This window comes from Pinus tabuliformis, chromosome 2_2 (assembly GCF_031772625.1).
Source record: "Pinus tabuliformis cultivar Carrire ecotype Pingquan chromosome 2_2, CPIR1, whole genome shotgun sequence".
Taxonomy (NCBI): Eukaryota; Viridiplantae; Streptophyta; class Pinopsida; order Pinales; family Pinaceae; genus Pinus; species Pinus tabuliformis.
The window spans coordinates 1056115564-1056138198 of NC_142300.1; the positions used below are offsets into that span (position 1 = coordinate 1056115564).

The 22635-nt window shown below is 38.6% G+C and overlaps 1 protein-coding gene across 1 annotated transcript in view; it reads left to right on the forward strand.

Moving 5' to 3' along the window:
- The first annotated feature begins 271 nt into the window (after positions 1–271).
- LOC149197035 (alpha-L-fucosidase 2-like) overlaps positions 272–22635 on the forward strand; it is a 268707-nt gene continuing 246343 nt past the window's right edge. Inside the window, exons 1-2 of the mRNA XM_089408531.1 lie at positions 272–857; positions 5880–6025. Of these exons, the coding sequence (XP_089264657.1) occupies positions 623–857; positions 5880–6025 (381 nt within the window). The 5' untranslated portion in view covers positions 272–622. The remainder of the gene's footprint in view (positions 858–5879; positions 6026–22635) is intronic.

Genomic DNA, 22635 nt, shown 5'->3' on the forward strand with positions numbered 1-22635 from the left:
AAATAAAAAGTCAGATATTTTGTGACTAAATATAGCCTATGATATAAGTAAAGTTAGATATTTTATTGGGAAATAAATTTTTTAAAAACTTAAACGACAAAATATGTAAAAATAATTATTTTCACCGTCAAATTTCAACAATGCTACCCACTCAGTCTACGTGGGACCTGGACCGCCACCTTATCGTTGCGCAAGCAGGCTGCAAACAGCGGGATTTTGAAATATTAATATTTAATATCTCTGATCTTTATTTGATCGTCCTAATTTGGACATTTTAAACCTGGGCCGCAGTACTTCTCTTTTCTCATGCTTTTATTGCTTGACAGGTAACTCTGCGTTCTCTGTTTTTTTGCTTTTATTGCGTCACAGGTTACTCTAACACTGAGCAGATTGACGTGGATCTGCTGGGGCAGCCCTAGACATCAGCACAAATACCCAGCAGTTTCATGTGACAAGCCACAAGCCATAAAATTCGCAGTAGTAGATGTTCCACCGACTTCTCATTGAATACTTAGCAGTACTGGCATTTCTATTGAGCTTCTGCAACTGTTTTAGTGGTACTGGCATTTCTATCGAGCTTCTGCAACAGAAACAGAAAAGAGTCTAGCCATTTTTGGGGATCATGGAGACTGTGTGCAGGAGGAGGAATGTGGGATTCGAAACTGGGTCCTCCGAGGATGAATGGGTTGTAGTTTCTGGCGATGCAGTGGGATTGGGAACTAGCGATGATCAACAGGAACTTAAAGTGGAGTTTTTCAGCCAGGCTGAATACTGGACGGACGCATTGCCTGTGGGTAATGGTCGTCTGGGAGCCATGGTGTGGGGTGGTGTTCAGTCCGAATTATTGCAGCTCAATGGTACGTTTAAAGCCATTGAAATCGACTTCTGTTTTCCTCATTGGAAAATGCATAGGAATGATTGCTCTGCTTTTCCATTCTCTTAATCCTAGATTATTGTCGTGTCTTTGCTCCCAAAAAGCAAAAAAAAATGACATCGAAATCAGAACCAGGGGCGGTTCTGGGACGATGGAAGCATTTAACTGATATTGCCTCCACCATTCTTCAAGTCGTCTTTCTCCACCATTCTTCAAGTCGTCTTTCTCCACCATTCTTCAAGTCGTCTTTTGAAAGACGTGTGTGCTTTTGTGTGTCAGTTTTAGTGAAAGGAATGGGGTATACTAAGCATGTAGTAAGTTAATGATTTATTTTTAGTGAAAGGAATTGGGTATATTAAGCATAATGTAGTAAGTTATAGTAAATTAATGATTTGCTTTTCAATAAAAACCCAATGCAGTAAGCTTTTCACTGAATGGATATATAAATAGATACACGGAAAGAAAAAAGTTTGATGTAGTGAGGCAATGATTTGCTTTTCACTTGATAGATATAAAGAGAAGCTTGAGGAGTTAGAATATCCCACGGTGGTTTTGCTTTATTGAGAGTACTTTCACAATGGGAACGGTGGTTTTGCTTTATTGAGAGTACTTTCACAATGGGAAGGTGCAAGATGGCTGCATTGGGATTCGAGAAACATAAGAAAAATGACAATGGTAGGCGCTGAGGCATTTCGAATTCTGAGGTAGTTAGAGTCGACTAGTGTTTAAACTTTAAACTACTAAAAACAGACCTAGAACTTGCCACCAGTTTTGAAGATAGAACCTAAATCTACAGGCCTGTCCATATTTTGTTTTCAGAGGTGTTGATAGTATGAGCAAAGCCATTGCTGGAAGGAATTCCCTTGGGAATGGCATATCGGGGTCCGAAATGGATTTATATGACATGGTACAGTGCTGGATGCTTCCAGTTGCTTCTGGGCCTTATCTAAAAGTTGAAACTAGTACCGATCAATCAAAAGAAAGGTTGGAATTCCTTTAGTGTTTCTCTTTTTTCAAATTATCTTAAAACAATTTAATTCTTGTGGAGCTGCTTGTCTAATTGGGGAGACTTGAACCTTGTTGGGTGCTTTCATCACCCGCAAGGTCTCTCTGAATTCTTTAGCTTTTCCAGTTGAGTTTTCTATATCTGGATTAGTTATTCGTATAAAATACTTTTATCTTACTCAAACGTATCTAAACGATATTGAAATTGACCTTGCTTTCCAAAACAAATCCTTCAAACAAAGTCAGAACATATTCTACATATGCATCATTTTGCAATTAGGAATACACAACTATGATTTCAATACTTTTCCCATTTTACCTGCTTGTAGGTGTGTATAGGTTGGCACACTTCATTCCTTAATACTGCCTTGCAATGGCATTGCTTTTAGGATTTACACACTATAGGATTTTGCCAGTCATCCATACAAGTTGTGACTCGCCAGGTACTTGCTTTGACCTTGCATTCACATCAACCTAGTTCAAAAGTTTGCAGGGTGGGTAGGATTGCGTACAAGCCTAACCATATCACATCTTGCATACATACAGTATTTAGTAGCTGAGACCCATCTGAAGCCAGGTTTGGTATGCAACTTTGTCATTGTATATTTGCAGTATATTTTTTTTGTCAAAGTAAAACTTGTTATTTCTATTCAAGGATTCAACTGAAATTACATTGATCATGTGCATGCTGCTGCATTTGCATTATTAATGGACATTTCGTTTCTGTCCCATTGAAAAATAATCCTTGATATTGCTTTTTTTGGATAATTGTTTTCAGCCTCAACGCACCCCTGTGGAGAAGGTTCCACGGGGACTAACTATAGATCAGAATTCCTATGGAATACCAACTATCTAATGTAATCAGATTAGTCAGATTCATGAATTCTCTCCATTCCTACTGATGATGGCTGTTTACAACAACCACCCTTGAGGGGGAAATCCCAGTATACTCTTCTTCTTTATCCTTTAAGGGGATATTTGGATCTGGATTTCTATGGAACCAACTATTTAATGGAATCAGATTAGTCAGATTCATGTATTCTCTCCATTCCTACTGATGAGGGTTGCTTACAACTACCAGCCTTGAAGGGGAAATCCCAGTATATTCTTCTTCTCTATCCTTTACAGGGATATTTGATTCCTCAATTTGCACTTTTGTGCAGGCATTGATATCTTTTTCAATTGTTGTTTGCTGATTTTATGCATTTTGATCAACTTCATCATTTGAGAATGGTTGCACACATGATTCCTAGCTTTTTGGTTTTGGTTTGTGGCCTTCTTTCACTTTTGGGTGAGCTCACACTTTGGGAACACAAATCCCTAAAAACCATTTGTTGACAGATCCTTAGAACCAGGGAATTTCCTCAAAAACTTTACGTAATTACCTAAGTTTGAAAGTTGAACAATAAATAAACCTTTGGAGCATAGATATACCTCACAGTGATTTGTCTAGGTCAAGTAGATCCACTATTACAAGTATGATGTAGAAGGCCATAAACCAGTCTGAATCTGCAAATTACGGTGGATGATTCATAAAAGGAGAGTAGATTTGTGAACTCTGGCTCGAAGAGTCATTGTATTCTTGCTTGTGCTATGGCATATTTGACATGTATTTCAGAGTGAACACTTTTCTAGTGAATTTGTTAACTCTTTTGAAAGGCGCCCCATCGAGGCTTAAGGCTCAAGGCTCTACCACCCCCCCTCTACGGATGGCACCCGCCGCCTGCCTAAGCATATGTGGTGGATTTTCGATCCGCCTAGTGAAGATTAGGTAGATAGCACTAGTCAGTAAGCTAGCTAGTGTTAGTGGTAACCTGAGCTAGGCTAGTAAGTTAGGCGTAACGTACAGTAACAAGTAGAGTTCTAGCATTTGCATCAACATTATAGTTTGAGAAGGATACTGAAGACCTGGAAAGGGTGGGTTTTAGGAGCTATATTTTATGGTTAGCCTTGTGTTACATTGCTAGTAATGAATCCCTTGATAAACACAGAACACACATACTGTATATCTCATTTATTGAAGGATGATCTCAGTCTTTGGAAAACATGGAATATTTACATAAGAAGAATATATTCTTCAAGGAGAAAAATGGTTTAATGTAGGAGAAATGATTGCAATTAATGTTGGAAAAGGTCCTCTTAAAGAGAGACACACCTATCAGGTTGTAAGTAACAATGCCATATGGTATTACAGAGCTGACTCGAGATAAGGCAGAATAGGAGTGGTGACATTAGGCTAAATTTTAAAAGCTCCATACAGGTCAGAATATAGGTGGTCACATTAATGTAAAAGCTCAATATCTAGAGCACATTTCAATGCAGGTTTTTCAGTCAGATGACATATCATATCTTAGTTGGACATGCCTTCTCTTTGTCCGTATATAATAAGGAATGTCTCATGTCATGTTTGATTTAATGTGTAGTAAACATTGTCATTATGAAAGTTCTGGTAATAAACACATATTATAGGATAATAATTTACTGGATTTTTTCTCTGGAAAAAAATCACTTTATCTTTGATTTGATTTTGTTATTATAATTATAGTGTTGTTAAACTTGAATATTAATATAGAGCATGATTTTAAATTCATATGTATGACCAAAGAGTTATTAATAAAGTTGTGTTAGAATTTTGATCTTCAAATATAAATTGTAGTCTCAATTACAAAATATTTAAAGAACCGTCAACACCAAACTGGATGCATCTACTTATAGTTAAATTTGGCATGTATTTATAATGCTCTACCAATATTTAAAATACCTTCTTTGTGTTTCTTAAAGAAGTCTTGCTCCAATAAACATTAAATATCACACAGTTATTAATAAAACAGGAGATGTATAATGTATACATGTTTATAAATCTATGAACATGAGACTTATGTTACAACATGTGAAATGGATAATACATATATGTTTTTAAAACTATGAATATGAAACTTGTATCATATATTTGAATTCATCTAGGGCCCCTTGCTTGGTTCCTCTACAATGTGTATCAAAATTATAAAGTTCAGTTCAACATTTACTTTAGGCTACTAATGGGAAACCCATTGGACAACGTTCATCTAGTACTGAATTATCTTCATGACACATTGTGGATCCTCTTGAACCCACTAAACTATTTAACAAAAATCTATAAAAAAGACAATGTGTGGATCCTTCCTGTATACATGTTCAAGATAAATAAAAGCAATAAGAAGCCAATAGAACCCATGCCAAGTTTCATTTTGGAAATCCATCTTCCATCCATACTCAAGTGTAACTAAACTCTTATCTCACAATTTGTATCAACTTTTGTCACATTTGGGTTTCATGCATTGGTTAGTACAAGTTAAAACCACAACACAATGATCTTTATTTTCATTATAAAATTTTAATCAAAATTTAGAATCAAGTTTAATCTTGATCTTCTTAATCAATATGTAAATGATAGCCTCTATGTCAATTTCTATCCTCCAACAAGTCTATCACAAGCTTATTGATTATAAATTTTTAATCAAGTTTAATCTTGATCCTCTTAATCAATAAGTAGATGATAGCCTCCACCATTGTCAATTCCTATCCTTCAAACAATGTCCTTGACAAGTTTAAGTGATTAATTATTTTCTTTTCACATTAAATTTTAACATTTCAATCAAATTAACCTATACTATAGTCTACTGTATTATTAATAGATATCTAAAGTTTCATCAACATTTGCAATTTGTGTGTGGTCACATGCATTGGACATTTTAGTTGATATCCACATGTTACCTAGTACCCAACTATTTTTAATCAGACTTCCTCAAGAGGCAGGTTCTAAGCAGCTTTGTTGCTCATTAAACTTGTTTTAGTATTGTTTTTGCAAACATTATTTTCTATCTAGATTTCCAGAAGGTAGCATGGACATGGGCAGTTTGTCATTTGATTATGATGTAGAGTGTAAGGAAGAGACAGGTGGAAGTTTCATTTTCCTAGAGACTCGGTTTTCTTCTCATTACTCACTCCTAGATTTCTCCAGAGGATACACTGTGGACTGGAGAGCCAAGTGACTACACAGATCCAAATGTTGCAACTGTTCTTCCTCAGGTCAGGAAGCTTGTGACAGATGGTCAATTTGCAGAGGCTACCACAGCAGCAAAAAAGATGGCAAGTCAACCCACTGAGGTAGACGATATTTTCTGATTTTTCTTGTGTTTTACTTGTTTTCAATTTTCCATACATTCGTAAAATGCATGGAAGCTTATGCCAGTTGATTATTACAAATTGCCTTTCTTCTCTTTCGAAAAGGAGTACTCGTGAATAAACAACAGGGCTTTTTTCAATGTCTCCTCTTTCTAAACTGTGTTCTTTATTAACATTGGGAATCTTCTATTGTGCATCATCAAAATAATTTCTGATTTTTCTTGTGTTTTATGGATTCTTTGCTTGCTTTCAATTTTACACACATCTATAAAATTTATAAAAGTCTCTATTGATTAATTATTGCAAATTCCCTGATTCCTCTTTTGAAAATGACTACTTGTTAACTAAGGCACTTAGACATCGAGACTTGGGGTTACATTTTGGGGGGTTCTCTATGTCCAAGTGGGACACTTGAATATATATATATATATATATATATATAGCCCAATGGTTAGTTCAACTCAATGTTATCAGAACTGAACCGGTGATCGAACTGAAAAACCTTGTGGAATGGGAACGGGTAAAAAACCAGACCAAAAAACTGGTTGACCAAAAACACATGAAATATTCAAATTTTAAAGAAAAGCATATATATACATGTGCATCCATATGAATCCAAACCATTTATACACAAATAAGCAAAATTTCTCATCTATTTTTTCAGAGTGAAAATCAGCATATTTATATTGAGAAAATATAAGGATGTACATATGAGCCAATATAGCAGGCGTATGCTAATATGAGCCTCAATAGCAGGTGATGTCCGTCCAATAACATTCCAGAGGAAATGTACAGGCCATGAAGAGGCATAGGGGCCGAATAAGACCAAAAGGAAATCCATATGACGTTACAACGAGATGATAAAGACAGAAAAAAAGCATGGAGCATACAATAAATTGCAGAGCCATTGCAATCCTGGAGCCGAGAGTCTAAACCCGTTCAGACATTGCGCATCGAGGAGGAACCTGAGATATAAAAATGGCCAGGAACAAAACAGAGCCAAAAACCCACGGCCAATATAGAGGGAAAACCTGTGCAAAGACATGAAAACTTGAAGAAGGAAAAGACATATAAAGAACAGAGACATCAACATGATGGATTTAGCATCGCCGATATGTGAATGAGAGAGGAGAGGATTGGTTCTTTGGAATCCTGAAAAATGCATGCATTTCTCCACTTCCAGAGACACCAACAGGTAATGATAAATAAAGATTGCCACTCTTGACATTGAGCTGACCACCACTTGTAACCCTCCTGCACAGAAGCGAAGACCTGCAGAGCAAAACCATGAGATAATGAAAGTTCATACCAGATTTGAGCAGTTCCTGGGCACTGGAAAAACATGTGGGCGTTCGTTTCCAGCGCTTGTCGACACATAACACATCTGCTTGGACCCGACCATCCCTTCCGCTGAAGAACCTCCCATGAGAGGTTACGATCAGAAAATAGCAGCCAGGAGAATAAAATGGCCTTGAGCGGGCAATGGGCTTTCCAAAATTTGTAAGGGAAGATTGGAGAAAGCCGCTGTTGGAGATTGGACAAGGCAGCAACGTATAAATCGGAGACCCGAATGGGCAGAGTTGAATTCGGCTTGGTCCATATCAATACATCAGCATCACCTGTCTGAACAATTCCCTTGTCTGCAAAAAACTTTGTGGCCAGCTCCCAAGGCTGTTGCAGCGAAGGAGGAAGCCCAAGGTCCTGCGCACTCTTCCAAATCGGCAAGGAGGATGACCAAGATAATATCAATTTGTCCCAAGTGAAATAACCCCGGGTGTGAAGAAAGGATATCATATGAGGAGATAGCCTTTTTTCCAGATCATGAACAGTGGCATCTACACCAATGATTATATTGGAACCAGTGTGAAAACGCCATCTGAGAAAATCAAAGAAGAGTGCCTGCACCCTTTTAAACCCAAGCCAAATGGCGGAACCCCTCTTGGAGCCGAGAGTCTTATTCCTGTACCAGAATACCAAAGGCCTGCCCTTCAAATATTTTTGTTTAATTATAGCACTCCAAGTGCCGGTACCAAAAACGCCCCTGCGAAGAGAGTTGCATAAGAGAGCCCGGCCAAATGACCGCATATGAAGGATGCCCCAACCACCTGATCGTTTAGGCCTGGAAATGAGATCCATCTTGACGAGATGGATCTTTGACTGATGAGAGCGACCTCCCCAAAGAAAATTTGCCGATAAGGAGACCATTTTCCTTATGATTGCAGCGGGCAAATGAAATAGGTGAGCCCAATAAACCGCCAGCTGGGAGAGAACAGATTGGACAAGAATTAATCTGCCTCCAAGAGATAAAAATCTGTACTCCCATCTTGAAATCTTCCTGTAAAAACGGTCGATTAGCCAAACCCAGTCCTGATACCGATACGCTTTTGGTTTGAGAGAGAAGCCCAGGTATTTAAAACCATCATTGATTAATGCCAAATTGACACCAAAGTGCGTAGCAATCCATTGCGCCAGCTCTAGATTTGTGCCGTTGTAATATAAGGTGGATTTAGCTCTGTTAATGTGCAGACCCGTGGCTGATTGAAATTTGAGGAAGATACCTGAAAGGCATGTCCAACTAGATTTACAGAGCATGGCAAAAGTTAGAATGTCATCAACAAACAAATTATGTGACAGAAATATATTCTTGCAGATCTTACTCGGGGCATATCTATGCTCTGCAACAGCTTTGTTGATCTGCGAGCTGAGAGTGCTCATAACCAAAATAGCATTGAGTGCAATCTACCCTGAACCGAAAATACATCAACAAATAGGCTCTAGATGGCCTCTAGCATCCAAAAAAATCATGCTACAACAAATACCTACATATCATCAAAATCATTGCCTATATTGGGATCTTCGTCATCAATATAACCCTCTAAGCATTAAAATAAGATAGAAAAAACGTAGCATGTCAAGTCAAGATTTTGTTTGAGTGATGGGTACATTTTTAGTAGAGTCATGATAGAGGAGTTCGACAACCAATGCCACTAACATCAAAGTACATAGAGGGATTGGTGCTCTTTATTAAATATGAGTTCCTTACCTTGGTACATGACAAAATCCATTGGAAACGATGCAATCCCTGCAACCCTGAAATCTTGAAAAATTGTGAAGTCTCTTGGATTTTGAGTGAAATCTAAAATTCGACTTTCTCCATATGAAATCCAATGAGGTTGGAACAACTCTCAAACATCTTGAGTCATTTCATGGTAATGTTAAAAATTTAAGTAAAATGATGGAAATGACAAATTAAGGAGAATGTCACTTTTACTTTAAGAATTTAACATTACCATGAATTGCATAGCAATAATAAGGCCATAGGCTTGAATATTAGGCTGAGGACCATAGGCTTGAGCCTTGGATATTAGGCTGGCCTAGGGGAGAATCAGAAGTGGGCCAACCAAATGAAAAAATAGGCAAGTTTTTACGTGGACTCTGGAAGGTACAAACCGCACGGAATCGGTCGGTTTAGTGGAATAGGCCGGTTCGGTATTAAACAGGGCTATTCCGGTTCAGACCAGTTTTGGGCCAAAAACAGCTGGACTGACAGGTGCCACTGGTTTTGGTCTAGTTCTGATAACATTGGCTCAACCAATTGTTGATATATATATATATATATATATATATATATATATATATATAGATAGATATATTAGCTTGCCTCTCCCATTGGGATTTCAATAGGGCAGGGAAATACACACACACGCATCTATATATATATATATATATCCATGGGTTATCTCAACCAGTTGTCACCAATGTTGTTGGGCATTTGGCTAGTTTCGTGTCAGACAGTGCCCTATTGAAATGCCATTGGTTGAGGTAGACTATGTAATATTTCTAAATGGAATTGACAGTAAATAACAGAAGCATGTAACTTGAAACTTGAAAGAACACACAAAATAGCAATTACACACACAGATAACCAATCACACAATTAGCAATACCAAATTGGCTTCTTTTATTGAATTTTGGGCTCAATAGTACAATATAAATGAGGAGAAAAGAACCCGGGTGCAAAACCTAGGTGGTAGAATGGTTGTTCCAGCTCCAAGGAAAAAGCCCACAAAATTCTGTGCCTACCCAGAAAATCTCAATCATTGATGCAAGATGGAAATGAGGTTTTTTGCCACCATAATGCTTGAAATCCTCTGAAAATGCCGCTGGTGCCTTCCCTAGTTTTTCTCCACAGGACCCAAAAAGGAATTGGTCCCAAACCCAACCATTGAAAAACCCACAAAAAGTGCAAATTTCCAGTCTCACTAGCTGAACATGCTGCCTGGAAATGAACTGCTGCTACTCCTCCAATCTCCCAGAAAAGCTCCCCAAAATTTCTTGTAAATTCCCCTCAAATTCCTCCTTGATTTCTCTAACTTTTGGGTTCTCAAATTATGCTTGCTCGTTGGTCACACTTGAGCCACTGCCAAGAAGACTGCGCAAGCCCTAGGAGGAAATTACTTAGCCCAGAAATCTCCCCCAATGATTGACCTCCAAACCACCCAAAATCTCTTGTAAATAATGCTCCAATTTAGCCCTGAAATTCCCGGCAAAGAGTTGTTCCATAGATGGCTCGCTCCAACAGTGTGTATTCTTCCCTAACGTCCCAGTGCTGCACAGAAGTGGAAGCAAGCTCTTTTTCCCTGCTCTGGAATGACTCCAAAAGTGTCAAGTGACTCCCCTAGGGTGGCACTCTAAGTCCACCAAAGTAAGCGCTGAGATCTCCGCTTGGAAATCTCCTTGTGCTAAGCAACACTTCATTCACCTGGCTGAGAAGCTCAAGTAAATGTTGAAATTTATAAGTCTATCCATTAGAAATTTTATTTGTATTCTTCTGGTTTATTTCTCCTACTTGTTAATTACAAACAAGTTATTTAAACATATAAACATCGAAATAAACACAATACAGTCTCAACCATCTACAGATCAACAGATGAAAGAAATAGAAAACACACAAGTGACACCGTTATTTTTGGACAACTTGTCCCCGGAAAAACCCGATGCAGGGAAACGGTGCAACAATTCTGAGGGTTATATTATTATGCAGTATATCCTTGAGTACCATTGGGTGCCAAACTGGCTCACTCGACAGAGAAAAATAACCGACAGTAATACCTCTCTATTCGGAAGCAGGTATTCAAAAAACCTACCCCACGAAACCCTCTCCAGCAATATTGAAGCACTGCGTCAGCCCTCCTGGCCTATGTGTCAGCCTCAAAACCCTCTGCGTCAGCCCTCTGAGGCACTGCACAGCCTCTGGGACCCTTTGTGTCACTCCTGCTGCCTTCTGCGTGGATGACGCAGACCCTCTGGCTTCTGCGTTGTCTTTGTTGGGTTCTACGTGACTTGCTCTGGCTTCTGCTTCTGCCTCTCTGCCTCTGCGCTGGTCTCTCGACATGATCTCTGCCTCTCTGTCCAGTACTGACTGCCCCTTGCTACTGATCACTGATTCGTCTTTACTGGTCAACCCCACTCTAGTAAATCAAATGATTGATCACTCTGGTGTGTTCTCCAACTGACCCTCAAGCCTTCTCTTATATTTTTCCTGTTGGTCCTTCAACGACTGAGATTACATCTCTAATCAACGTCTAAGATTAGATTTGGCTTGATCCATGTCTTTTAAAACCTTCTAACCCAGTTTTATATTAATACCCATTAATATTTTATTTTTCCTAAGTTTCGACTTAGGAACTCCATTAACAATATTAATTATTTTAATATCTCCTAAACCGGATAGAATCTGCGCAAACCATTTCTGGGTCTTGGAGATCTCATGTGCTTTAGCCTCTCCCCCAGTTTTCATGGCTAGAGCACATCCGATGCTACCCCAAATCAACAGTAAACAATTGAGTTCAGAAGTAAAAGTGTCAAAAGCCCCAAACAATGGTCCTCACCTCCTATTTAAGCTTGCTGCCTCCTTCTTCCTCTTAGTGGGGCCTAACCCCCACTAGCTCGAGTTTTCCCTTCATTCTCTCTCTCTCCCAAGTACGTGCTCTCCCAAGGGGTGCATATGCCTTGTGGGTGGCCCCCACAACCTGCCAAAATTTTAAGTATCCCTTCTCCTAAGTCAAGTTGCCAAAATTTATGCTAATGTCAAAATTGTGCCAAAATTGGAGAGCCTCCTTAGTATTTAGGAAATTGGGGATATTGCAGCCCCCCTTGCCAAAATTTGCTTGTCCTCATGCAAACTCAACGCTAGATGTTGCAAAACTTGCCCACCCTCCCATGTAGCGTCCTCCTCAGGAATGTCCTTCCACTTGACCAAAAAATCCTTGTTTAATCTATTTTTGAGCTTCCTTTCCCACACCTACAATATGGCCTCTGGTAGTGGCTCTAGATGCCCCTCATCATCCAATGGTGGTAGCTCTGTGGTCCATGAATTGTTGTCCAAGTGTCTTTTTCAGCATGAGACGTGGAAGATTTTATGTACTTTGCTTCTTGGTGGAAGCTCCAACCCATATGCCACTTCCCCAACTCGCCTTGTCACTCTGTATGGCCCATAGAATTGGGGCTTGAGCTTTTATTCTCTCTTCTGCTTCAGTGAGGACTGCCGGTATGGTTGGAGACGCAAATAGACCATGCCCCCCACCCCAAATTGCCTCTCAACCTTGCGCCTTGTAGGTTTTAACACTGTACAGAAATTACTTGCAGACGAATTCTAACAAACAAAAAATAAACAATGACGAGAATATAAAACAAATACACATTTTCCCTTGGATCCCGAAATTGGGACTACTAGATTGATTTTTCATTATGTTCATTTCAATGTCACAATACATATATATACATGTCGAAGCATTCATAAACCCCAATCCATTAACCCTGGATTAGAACAAAACTGTAGTTCTCTTGACCGGATCTACAAAATACCATGGGCAGAAAACCATCATGCCCAAAACCATGTAAAAAACCCATGCAAAAAACCATAGGTAGGTCTGCCCACCTCATAAAGGGTCCAATTGTTTTTTCACGGGGCGCGGCTCCAAACTTCGTGTAGGGGGCTACCTCCTCCCTGAAACCCTCCCATGGGTGGAGAGGGGCGAGGGGTTGTGGCCCCCTGTGACCCCCCTGCTACGCCCAACACAACGAACAAGGGGAACTATTGCCCCCCTGTGACCCCCTTGCTACGCCCAACACAACAAACAAGGGGAACTATCGCCCCCCTGTGACCCCCCCGCGCGTGCGACTAGTCGTGGAAAGAATATAACACACACCCAACACACCTATCAACATACATGTTTTGCTGATTCTATGCCACTTACAAATTGTCCTTGAGGGCCTTGAGAATCTCTTGGCTCTCTTGGACCCAGTCCTTTGCCCTTGGGGCCCTACTATCTCCAAAAATCATGTCAGAAAATGAAAGTGCATCATAACCATAAAGGGCTCGAAAGGGTGACATACCGATTGACATGTGGTAGGTGGTGTTGTAGCAGAACTCTCCGGGGTGCAACCACTTCACCCACGCCCTTTGCTGCCCGATCACATAGTTACCCAAGTACCCCTCTAACCACTTGTTGGATAAAATCCCACCCCCTAGTAAATTTTTTCTAAGTATTCCTCTCTCTCGAATTCAAATAGTAGGGTAAGAGACCCTTTGTAAAGAGCGATCAGGGATATAGGGCGGATCCCGAAAATCCTCGACGTGTTTAACGCTCGCTCAATTGCCCAATCGATCATCGGCAAAGATTTGATCTAATGTTTCACAGACGCGCTTGTAGCGTGAATAACACGCGTTAAACGCTGCTGTTTAACCTGATCTTCCACGATCGTTCGATCCCTTTTGATTTGATGGCTATTCGGGTCCATCGCACTCAGACATGCTTGCGAGTTAACGTTACCCCCTAGATCCAATGACGCGACAACCGTTGATCGCCTCTAGATCAACGATCGTCGCACTTGAACCTATGCGCTACTTAACGTCAGCTCCCATGCGATGAGAGGGACCCACCTTTTGAAGTTGGTGGCTTGACCAATGAGAATAGGGCACTTACTCGCTGCATTAATTATCTTACTAATTGCCCCTTAAACCTCACGGTCACCATCTTTTTACCATTCTCTCTGGCTAGTTTAGCTTTAAGCGACCATGGTTGTTTTGAAATTCCAGGGCAACTCTCTGGTCGACGCACTCACATTTATTGGCCGGTAAGTCATTCCTTATGTCCGCTTGTTTTTACACTTGCAATTTGACCCTACTGATAGCTATGGCCGAGCCACCCAACAAGGAAGCCCTAGTGAACGAGCTGGTTGGGGTTCAAGACACGAAGGTGTGCCTGACTGATATCTTGACATTGAAGACGACCCTTACCTCTTCAACCACCATGACGATTGACGACCTATGTGAAAATTCGAGAATCCGCCTAAATCAACCACTGCAGCAACTGATTAAATTTCTCCTATTTGTTAATTTCTGAACAAATCTATGAGCAAACGCATGGAGTTGCCATGGGTTCTCCTTTATCACCATTAATTGCCAATTTATACATGGAACATTTTGAACAAATGGCCCTTAAATCTTTCCCCTTTACCCCTGATGAATGGAAAAGATATGTAGATGATATTTTCGCTAAATGGAGCCATGGTTTAGATAAACTTAATGAATTCTTATCACACATAAACAGCCTCTCTGAACACATTAAATTCACTATTGAGATTGAAAAAGACAACCAGCTCCCCTTCCTAGATGTCCTCCTTACCAAGAAAAATGGCAAACTAAGCCACCAGGTCTTCAGGAAACAAACTCACACTGACAAATATCTTCACTCAAATTCCCACCACCATCCGAAGCAAAAAGTCAGTGTCATCAAAACCCTAGCAACCAGAGCTTCTAGAATCTCTGACCCTGAACATTTAGAAGAAGAACTTAACCATCTCTACAAGGTCTTTATAAACAATGGCTATCAGAAAAACATTATCCAAAAAATAATTAAAGAATCCACAACCAATACCCAAAAAAGAAAAGCTCTTGAAAACCCTAGAATCTCCTTACCCTATATAAAAGGAACCACAGACAAAATCGCCAGAATTCTCACCAAGCATAACATTATGGTTGCCTTCACACCCCCTAACACCATCAAAAACATGCTAAATTCTGCTAAGGACTTAATAGACCCAAAAAATCACAAAGGAGTATACTCGGTTCCCTGCTCATGTGGCAAAGTATATATAGGTGAAACAGGGAGATCCTTTGGCATAAGGTTAAAAGAACATATTAATGATATTTCAAGAAACAGGTCGGAAAAATCAGGTCTCGCAGAACATGCATGTTCTTCCTCAGATTATATTTGCATAGAACAAGCAAAATTAATTCACAAGGAAGACCATTATTTAAAAGGAAGGGTGAAAGAAGCAATTGAAATCGAAAAATCCTCCAACAACATGAATAGAGACGATGGACTAAAATTAAGTAATACCTGGAAACCCTTATTAAGTAAAATAAGAAATCAATAAACACAGATTTACACACTTTCTTAAAAAAAAATAAAAAAATAAAAAAATAAAATAAAAAATAAATAAAATAAAAATAAAAATAAATAAATAAAATAAAATAAAAATAAAGATAAAAATAATAATAATAATAAATAAATAAATAAAAATAAATAAATAAATTAATAATTAAAAAATAAAATAAATAAATAAATAAATAAACAAACAAATAAAATAAAATAAAAATATAAAATAAAATAAAATAAAAATAATAGTAATAAACAAATAAATAAAATTATTTAATTAATAAAGTAATAAATATCATTGAACAGAGCTAGCACCCTATCATACTCTCCTTTAAATAAAATTTAATAAGATCACAGAATAAATAAGTTAATATAAAAATTATATACAGTTTAGTAAAACACTTAATTTATAGCAAAGGATCTTAAATATATAACATAAATTTCAATTAAAAAAAATTTAATAATAATAATAATAATATAAAAATAAATAAATAAAAAAATTAAAAAAAAAAAAAAAAAAAAAAAAAAAAAAAAAAACATAAATAAATAAATAAATAATGAAATTAAATAAATAATAATAATAAAAATAAATAAAATAAATACGTATATAAATAAATAAATAAATTAATCATTTATAAGCCGACTATAAAAGAAGACATCAAAATTTTCAATTAACTATTAATAGGCTCCATAATTTCATGCTCTCTCTTCTCAAAATACAAATCCCATTGCCCTGATGATGGACTCACTAAGCTAGTCCGAAACGTTGGTTTCAAAACTGTTGACAGGTTTTTCCACAAAAATAAAAAATTATTTACTGCTTCCTACAACAAATATTGAAGCTAACACATTGCAGCCTACACCATTTAAATTATATGCCGTAAACAAAAACAAAACAATAGAAAAAGATACATACAAGTGACACAATATTTATTGTGAAAATTTCTAACACGAAATTCTACAACAGCAACTGATTTATTTCTCCTACTTATTTTCCACAATAAGTTATTTACAAAAGCCTTAAGTAAACATTAAAATAAATTCCACTGCAGTTATCATATAATAGCATAGAGAAAATAACAATGATATACAAGCACAAGAATCAATCACATCAACATAGTTATTTTTGGACATTTGTCCTTGGAAAAACCCAATGCAGGAAAATCGGTGCAGCAGATGAGGGTTTATTTATTAATCTTCAGCGACAATCTCTTTAGAAAGAAATATTCTACAACACTGAGACACTTCTGAGAGAAAACTCTTAAGACAAATTTTCTCCTCCTCCTAGAGAAGTTCTGACACCCTGGAGACCCTCTACCCTCCTCTGCGTCACTTCTGCGTCAGCCTGCGTGAGAACTGCGTCTCCAGCTGTGCTGTCTCACTGCTCTTCCCTCTGCGCTGTCTCTTAGATGCTCTGCGTCACCTCTTCCTCAATCTCTGACTGATGCTGATACCCTCCTCTTCCTTCACCTTGCTACTCTCCCTCTAAAATCGAACTTCTTCTCCTTGAGAATTGATTTCCCTCGGGTTACTGAGTATTTGCCCAGTGTATCTCCAAATGACTCTCAAGTCTTCTCTTATACTTTTCTTGTTGATGAATCAACGATCGAGATTAAGTCCTTAATCAATGGCTAAGATTAAGACAAACTTGATCCTAATCTCTTAGAAGCTTCTCACCCATATCTTTATTAATACCCATTAATATTTTTATTTTCCTAAGTTTAGACTTAGCATCCCATTAAAAATATTAATTATTTTAATAACTCATCATCCAGGTGGAATTTATCCAAACGATTTCTAGGTCTTGGAGATCTCATGAATATTAGCCCCTCCACAAAATTTCAGAACTAGATCACATCCGATGCTATCCAAAATCAACACTCCCTCTTAGCGAGGAATGTGTTCTAACGATGCCTCTCAATAGAACCATCACATTGGTCCACGTCATTGGTCCTCTGTGCTGTTGATGCTTGGCTTGCTGCCCATGATACTGTAACTGCCACTGCTACATTTGTACTGCAGCTCCCTCTGAATATTGTGCATCATGCTTCCCATAGCATTGCCACTGCCAACTGCTGCACTGCAACTTCCTATACTATCCGCTTCTGCTATTGAAATGGATTCTTAACCATCCTCATCTTCCCCCTGAAATAAACAAACTTTGTTCTTCCTAGAGCCTTGGTGAAAATGTCTGTCACATGTTCTCCTGTTGGGGTCTACCTCAACTGTATGGCCCCTCGTTGGACACAGTGTCTGATAAAGTGACACCTGATGTCAATGTGCTTCGACCGATCATGAAAAACTAGATTTAGAGAGAGCTTGATGCAACTCTATTTATCACACAAAATATTGGTCGCTTCCATCCTTCTTCTGAATAGATTCACAAGCAATTTCCTAAGCCATATGGCTTCACACGAAGCTGTGCTAGTTTCCATATATTTAGCTTCAGCTGAGCTTAGAGCTACATATTTCTATTTCCTACTACACTAAGAGGTCATTCCCGATCCAATGTTGAGACAGTACCTAGTGGCACTTTTCCGATCTACTGAACTTCCAGCCCAATCTGCGTCAGTGAACCCACTCAGCCTGATGTCATTGCCTTGGGTGTACATTAGTCCATGCTCCACTGTTCCTCGTATATACTTGAGAACATGCTTCGCTGTTGCCCAGTACGTCTTGTTAGTGCCTGTCAGTCCTGCCAGTCACTAGTGATCAAATATGCTCTTACAAGGTTTTTGTTAGGGTCTCAAAGTCAAATTTTTATCATTTCATTAGGTTTTCAAAATAAAAATTTGGTCATTGCCTAGTGTGTCTAGGTCTATTGCTGCTCCTTTCAAAATTTTCATGTTCCGGTCATTGCCATCACTCAGTTGGATGTGCCATCACTAAAAGGTCATCATCATCATCTCAGTCATATCATCATGGTCCTCATTCAGCTCAGTGTCACCATTAGGTCATTAGGGTCAAAGTCATCAAAATTTGTCATCTCATTCATAAATCCTGGCAACTACTACGTTTTCATTCCAAGGCTGCAAACCTCTTTGCAGTGATTTCTTCCATTATATTCAGGTTGTGTTGTAGCAAATACAGGTTGGTGGTCTCTCATGAAGCTCAATAATCTCTTAGTTCTCTTAATTGTGATTGCAATGCTTCATTTCCCTCTCCTAGGGTTTTGAAAACAGTCTTCCAGATTTCATGATTTCCATGGTGAATTGTTGTTAAAACTTGTGTCCTACTGTTCATACACCTTTTTCTATCCTAATTACACCTTCCTAAACACCCTCTATCAAAACCATCCTCAAATTCCATCATTTTCACCTAAACCCTAGACAAAGCACACTTTCTAAACCATTGGACTATGTTTCTCTTGTTTGAAACCCTTCCCCTCACCCAAATACTAAATTTCCACTTTCCTTAGCTCCCTAACCTCCCTCACTATCTCCCCAAATTTATCATATTTTTTCTAGTTCCCTATCCCTTTCATTTCCCTAAATTTCCTCACAGCTATCAAAATCCTCTGTTTTCCCAAAACTAAACCCTAATTCTTCCTCCTAGTGAGCTAGGGTTTCACCTTGGAAGCAAAGGCCACACACTGAAAAGAAGAAGTACAATAATGGAGGACATGTCTCAAGAGTTGAGCCATCTAACATCAAAGAGATCAGTGCCTCACAAACTCATCAAGAGGTCATTTGCGGCACACAGGGACGGTTTTGATTCAAAGCATGTTTTTGACCAAATGGAGATAAACTTGACAATAGTGGAAGAGTTTTTTGTCAATCATATACCAAGGGAAAAAAACCTCCTTCAGTTTTTACACAGGTATCATAGATTGGGAGATATGAAACTTTCTTGGAGACCTATGTTAAAAAATAAAAAAAATTCAAGTTAATTTCTTGTTTTAGTCATGATTTTGTGGCATGGATTCCGAGCAAATGAAAATGAATTTCCAGAAAATGAGAGAGGTTTTTCTTCAAAACATCCTTATATACAAAAACCTCTCTTAGGTTTCCAAAAAGCTTTATTGTTACAGAGATATATCTCCATCTTTGAGGCTTATTTTCGCAGAAAAACTCAGAATTTTGACCTTGCCAAAAGTGCAGCGCCTTGGCACTGTGCTTTTTCCTCAGAGCTCCAAATGACAAGTGGATTGCCTTTTTACAAAACTGATGGCCTCCTCTCAAAACCTATTTCCTCATAATTCTCAGACAAGGCTCAGATTTTGAGAAAAATGAGAAAAAGGGGTCAAAAATCAACATTTTGCCCCTCTTTTTGACAGGCGCTGCGCTTTTGGAGACAGATTGGGAGAATCAGTTTTTGAAGGCCTTCCCATGGGTAATTTTCAAAAATTCAATATGTTCTGGAAACTAGACAGGCAAGGCTAGTTTTCCATTCTCTCAGATCTCAATTTGGACTTCAGGAAGGCACCTTAAAGTGGGCTCAAAGTTGGCGCTGCGCTTCTGCAAATTTCTGTGTTTTTCATTTTAAATTTCACTGTGTAATTTCCTAGTTTTCAGTTTGACTTGGTCAAAGTCAAAACTCATGATGTAATTGAAGTAGTTCGAGGTTAGATGATGTAATCATGAATAAATAGACATGATAGGTTGTTTTTATGGTTTATTAGGCCTCATTAAGGAAGCAAAATTCAAAACAAAGTCTAAAAGAAGTGTTTGTATTTGACCTTCTCACTCTCACCTGTTGGTTGAGAGAATCTTGAAAACAGTTCGACCACCTAGGGATTCGACTCCTGAAGGTGGGGAAGTGGTTCAATTGAGTCTATATGTATCATTTTTCATTTAGAGAGAAGGGTTGGACTTTGGTGGAGAGGCTTACATGTTTATGTTTTCTTCAACTAATACAGGAGCAGTTGCAACTATTTTTAAGGAACTCTAGTTCAGTGAGTCCATGGTGTTTGTTATTCTTTCTATCAGGTTTTTAATGGTTTTATCATCTATCTTTACACGCTTTATCATCTTCTTATGAGTTGCCTTGCAGTTATATAGACAAGATTCTTGAATTTCAGGCTTTGTTTATGTGGAATTCATAGTTATGTTAATTTTCTTCTAAGACTAATGAAATCATATTTACTTATGCTTATTAGTCTCTTCATAACCTTCTAATCTATGCTACATTGACAAACATGCCAAGTACATTGTAGCCTATTGATACCTAGCTCCTTTCATACTTGTCTTTGTACTCCTAAAGCCTAGACCTAATCACTTGCTCTAAACCCTAGTCTAGCAAACCCTAAATTCTCACAAATTCAAACAAACTTGCATATCGAGCCTAAAACCTTGTTCTTTACAACTATTCATTGATAAATACTTAGAGAGATCCCTCTCTGGCTCAATAGGGCTAGCTATTGAGCTGAAAGTGGTTCAAGGTTACCCTTCTCGATCTCCTCCTCAGCCTAGGAAATTGTAAGGGATAACACACCCTCTTTGGTTCCACACTATGAAATCACTAAGGGTGTTGACAGTGTAACAAATGTCTGGTCTGGTATTGACCAAATACATCAGGGACCCTATGAGCTGCCTGTACAAGGTGGGATCGACTTCTTTATCTTCGGATGCATCAATATTCTTCCAGTTGGTAATCATTGGAGTAGCCATAGATCTACAGTCCTGCATTCTTAACCTTCTCAAAATCTCTGTAGCGTATCTCTCTTGTCCAAGGAAAATCCCACCCTTCTGCTGCCAAACTTTCAACCCCAAGAAATAATGCATTTGTCCCAAATCCTTCATGTCAGATTCTGTAGCTAGGTTTTCCTTGCAATCTTTGATGACCATGGATGAGCCTGTCAGAAAAAGATCATACACATATAACACCAAGATTAGAGGCTCATTCTCTACAACCATATAGTAGAGGTTAGGATCTGTGTCACTCTTGACGAATCCTATCTTTTGCAAGTAACCATCGATTCGATCGTACCATGTTCTAGGTGTCTGTTTAAGCCCATACAAGGCTTTCTTCAACCTGCATACATGAGACTTCTTCTCATGTATCTCAAAACCCTCTAGTTGTTCAATGTATACTTGTTCTTCTAACACCCCATTCAAGAACGCCGTTTTGACATCCATCTGGTGAATCTCCTACACCATCTGTGCTGCAAGGGATATCATGGATCTAATAGAAGTATACCTGGCTACTGGAGCGAAGGTTTCGTTGTAGTCTATCCCTTCCTTCTGACCATACCCCTTAGCCACAAACCTAGCTTTGTATTTTTCCACCTTACCATTTGTAGCGTATTTGACTTTGTAGAGCTATCACGAACCTACAAATGTCCTATCCTGAGGCCTAGGTACCACTAACTAGATATCATTGACCATTATGGAACTATTTTCCTCCACCTGTTGACGGTGCTGAACTCGCCAACATGTCAGGGGATCTCCTCGGTAAGAAGTCCCAACTAGATCTCAAACCGTTTGGTGTAGGAGTCCCAGCAGTGGGTTGAACGGTATCGCCTTGACCGCAATTGTGCGTAGAGGCAAGCAGGATGTACTTGTGGTAGCAAGGGTGTGACCAGCGCAACAAGCCAAGGAAGGTGCATGAAGGGTTCTAAAACACGGAAAGGGGAGTGAGTGCGCCCCTTAGAAACCTATGGAAACATGCAACTTGAAAGGGAACACACGAGCAAAGATACATCACAAGCTGGAAGGTAGGGAAACCAATGATCCAAAGTGATGGTTAAACCAACAACACATCTCAGTAAGATTCGTACATACATATATAGAAAGAGTCCATACATACATTCATAAGCAAACATCTACATATATCATTAGAGTAAACTAAGATAACTGAAATACAATAACAACATATGCATGAAATGTGTCGACTATGTTATATTAAGAGTGAAAGATCCAATCATATAATGCAACCATGACTAACCACTAGTTCCGACATCGGAATGTTACAGTCACTGTCGCCTATTCCTCCAAAGAGATATACTAGCTCTAAACTGTGGAGAAGCCAAGGCTTGTTACAATACACCCCAAGCTTTTTCTAAGATACATCTATAGGAAGCTTGGCTCCCAAAAGCCTTTGCAATGAGTTATGAGGTTATATAAATAGCAAAGGGCGGGCTGACCCTTGACATTCCCCTTTGTGACTCTTCACCTACCCTCATGACTCTTCAACTACTACATGACT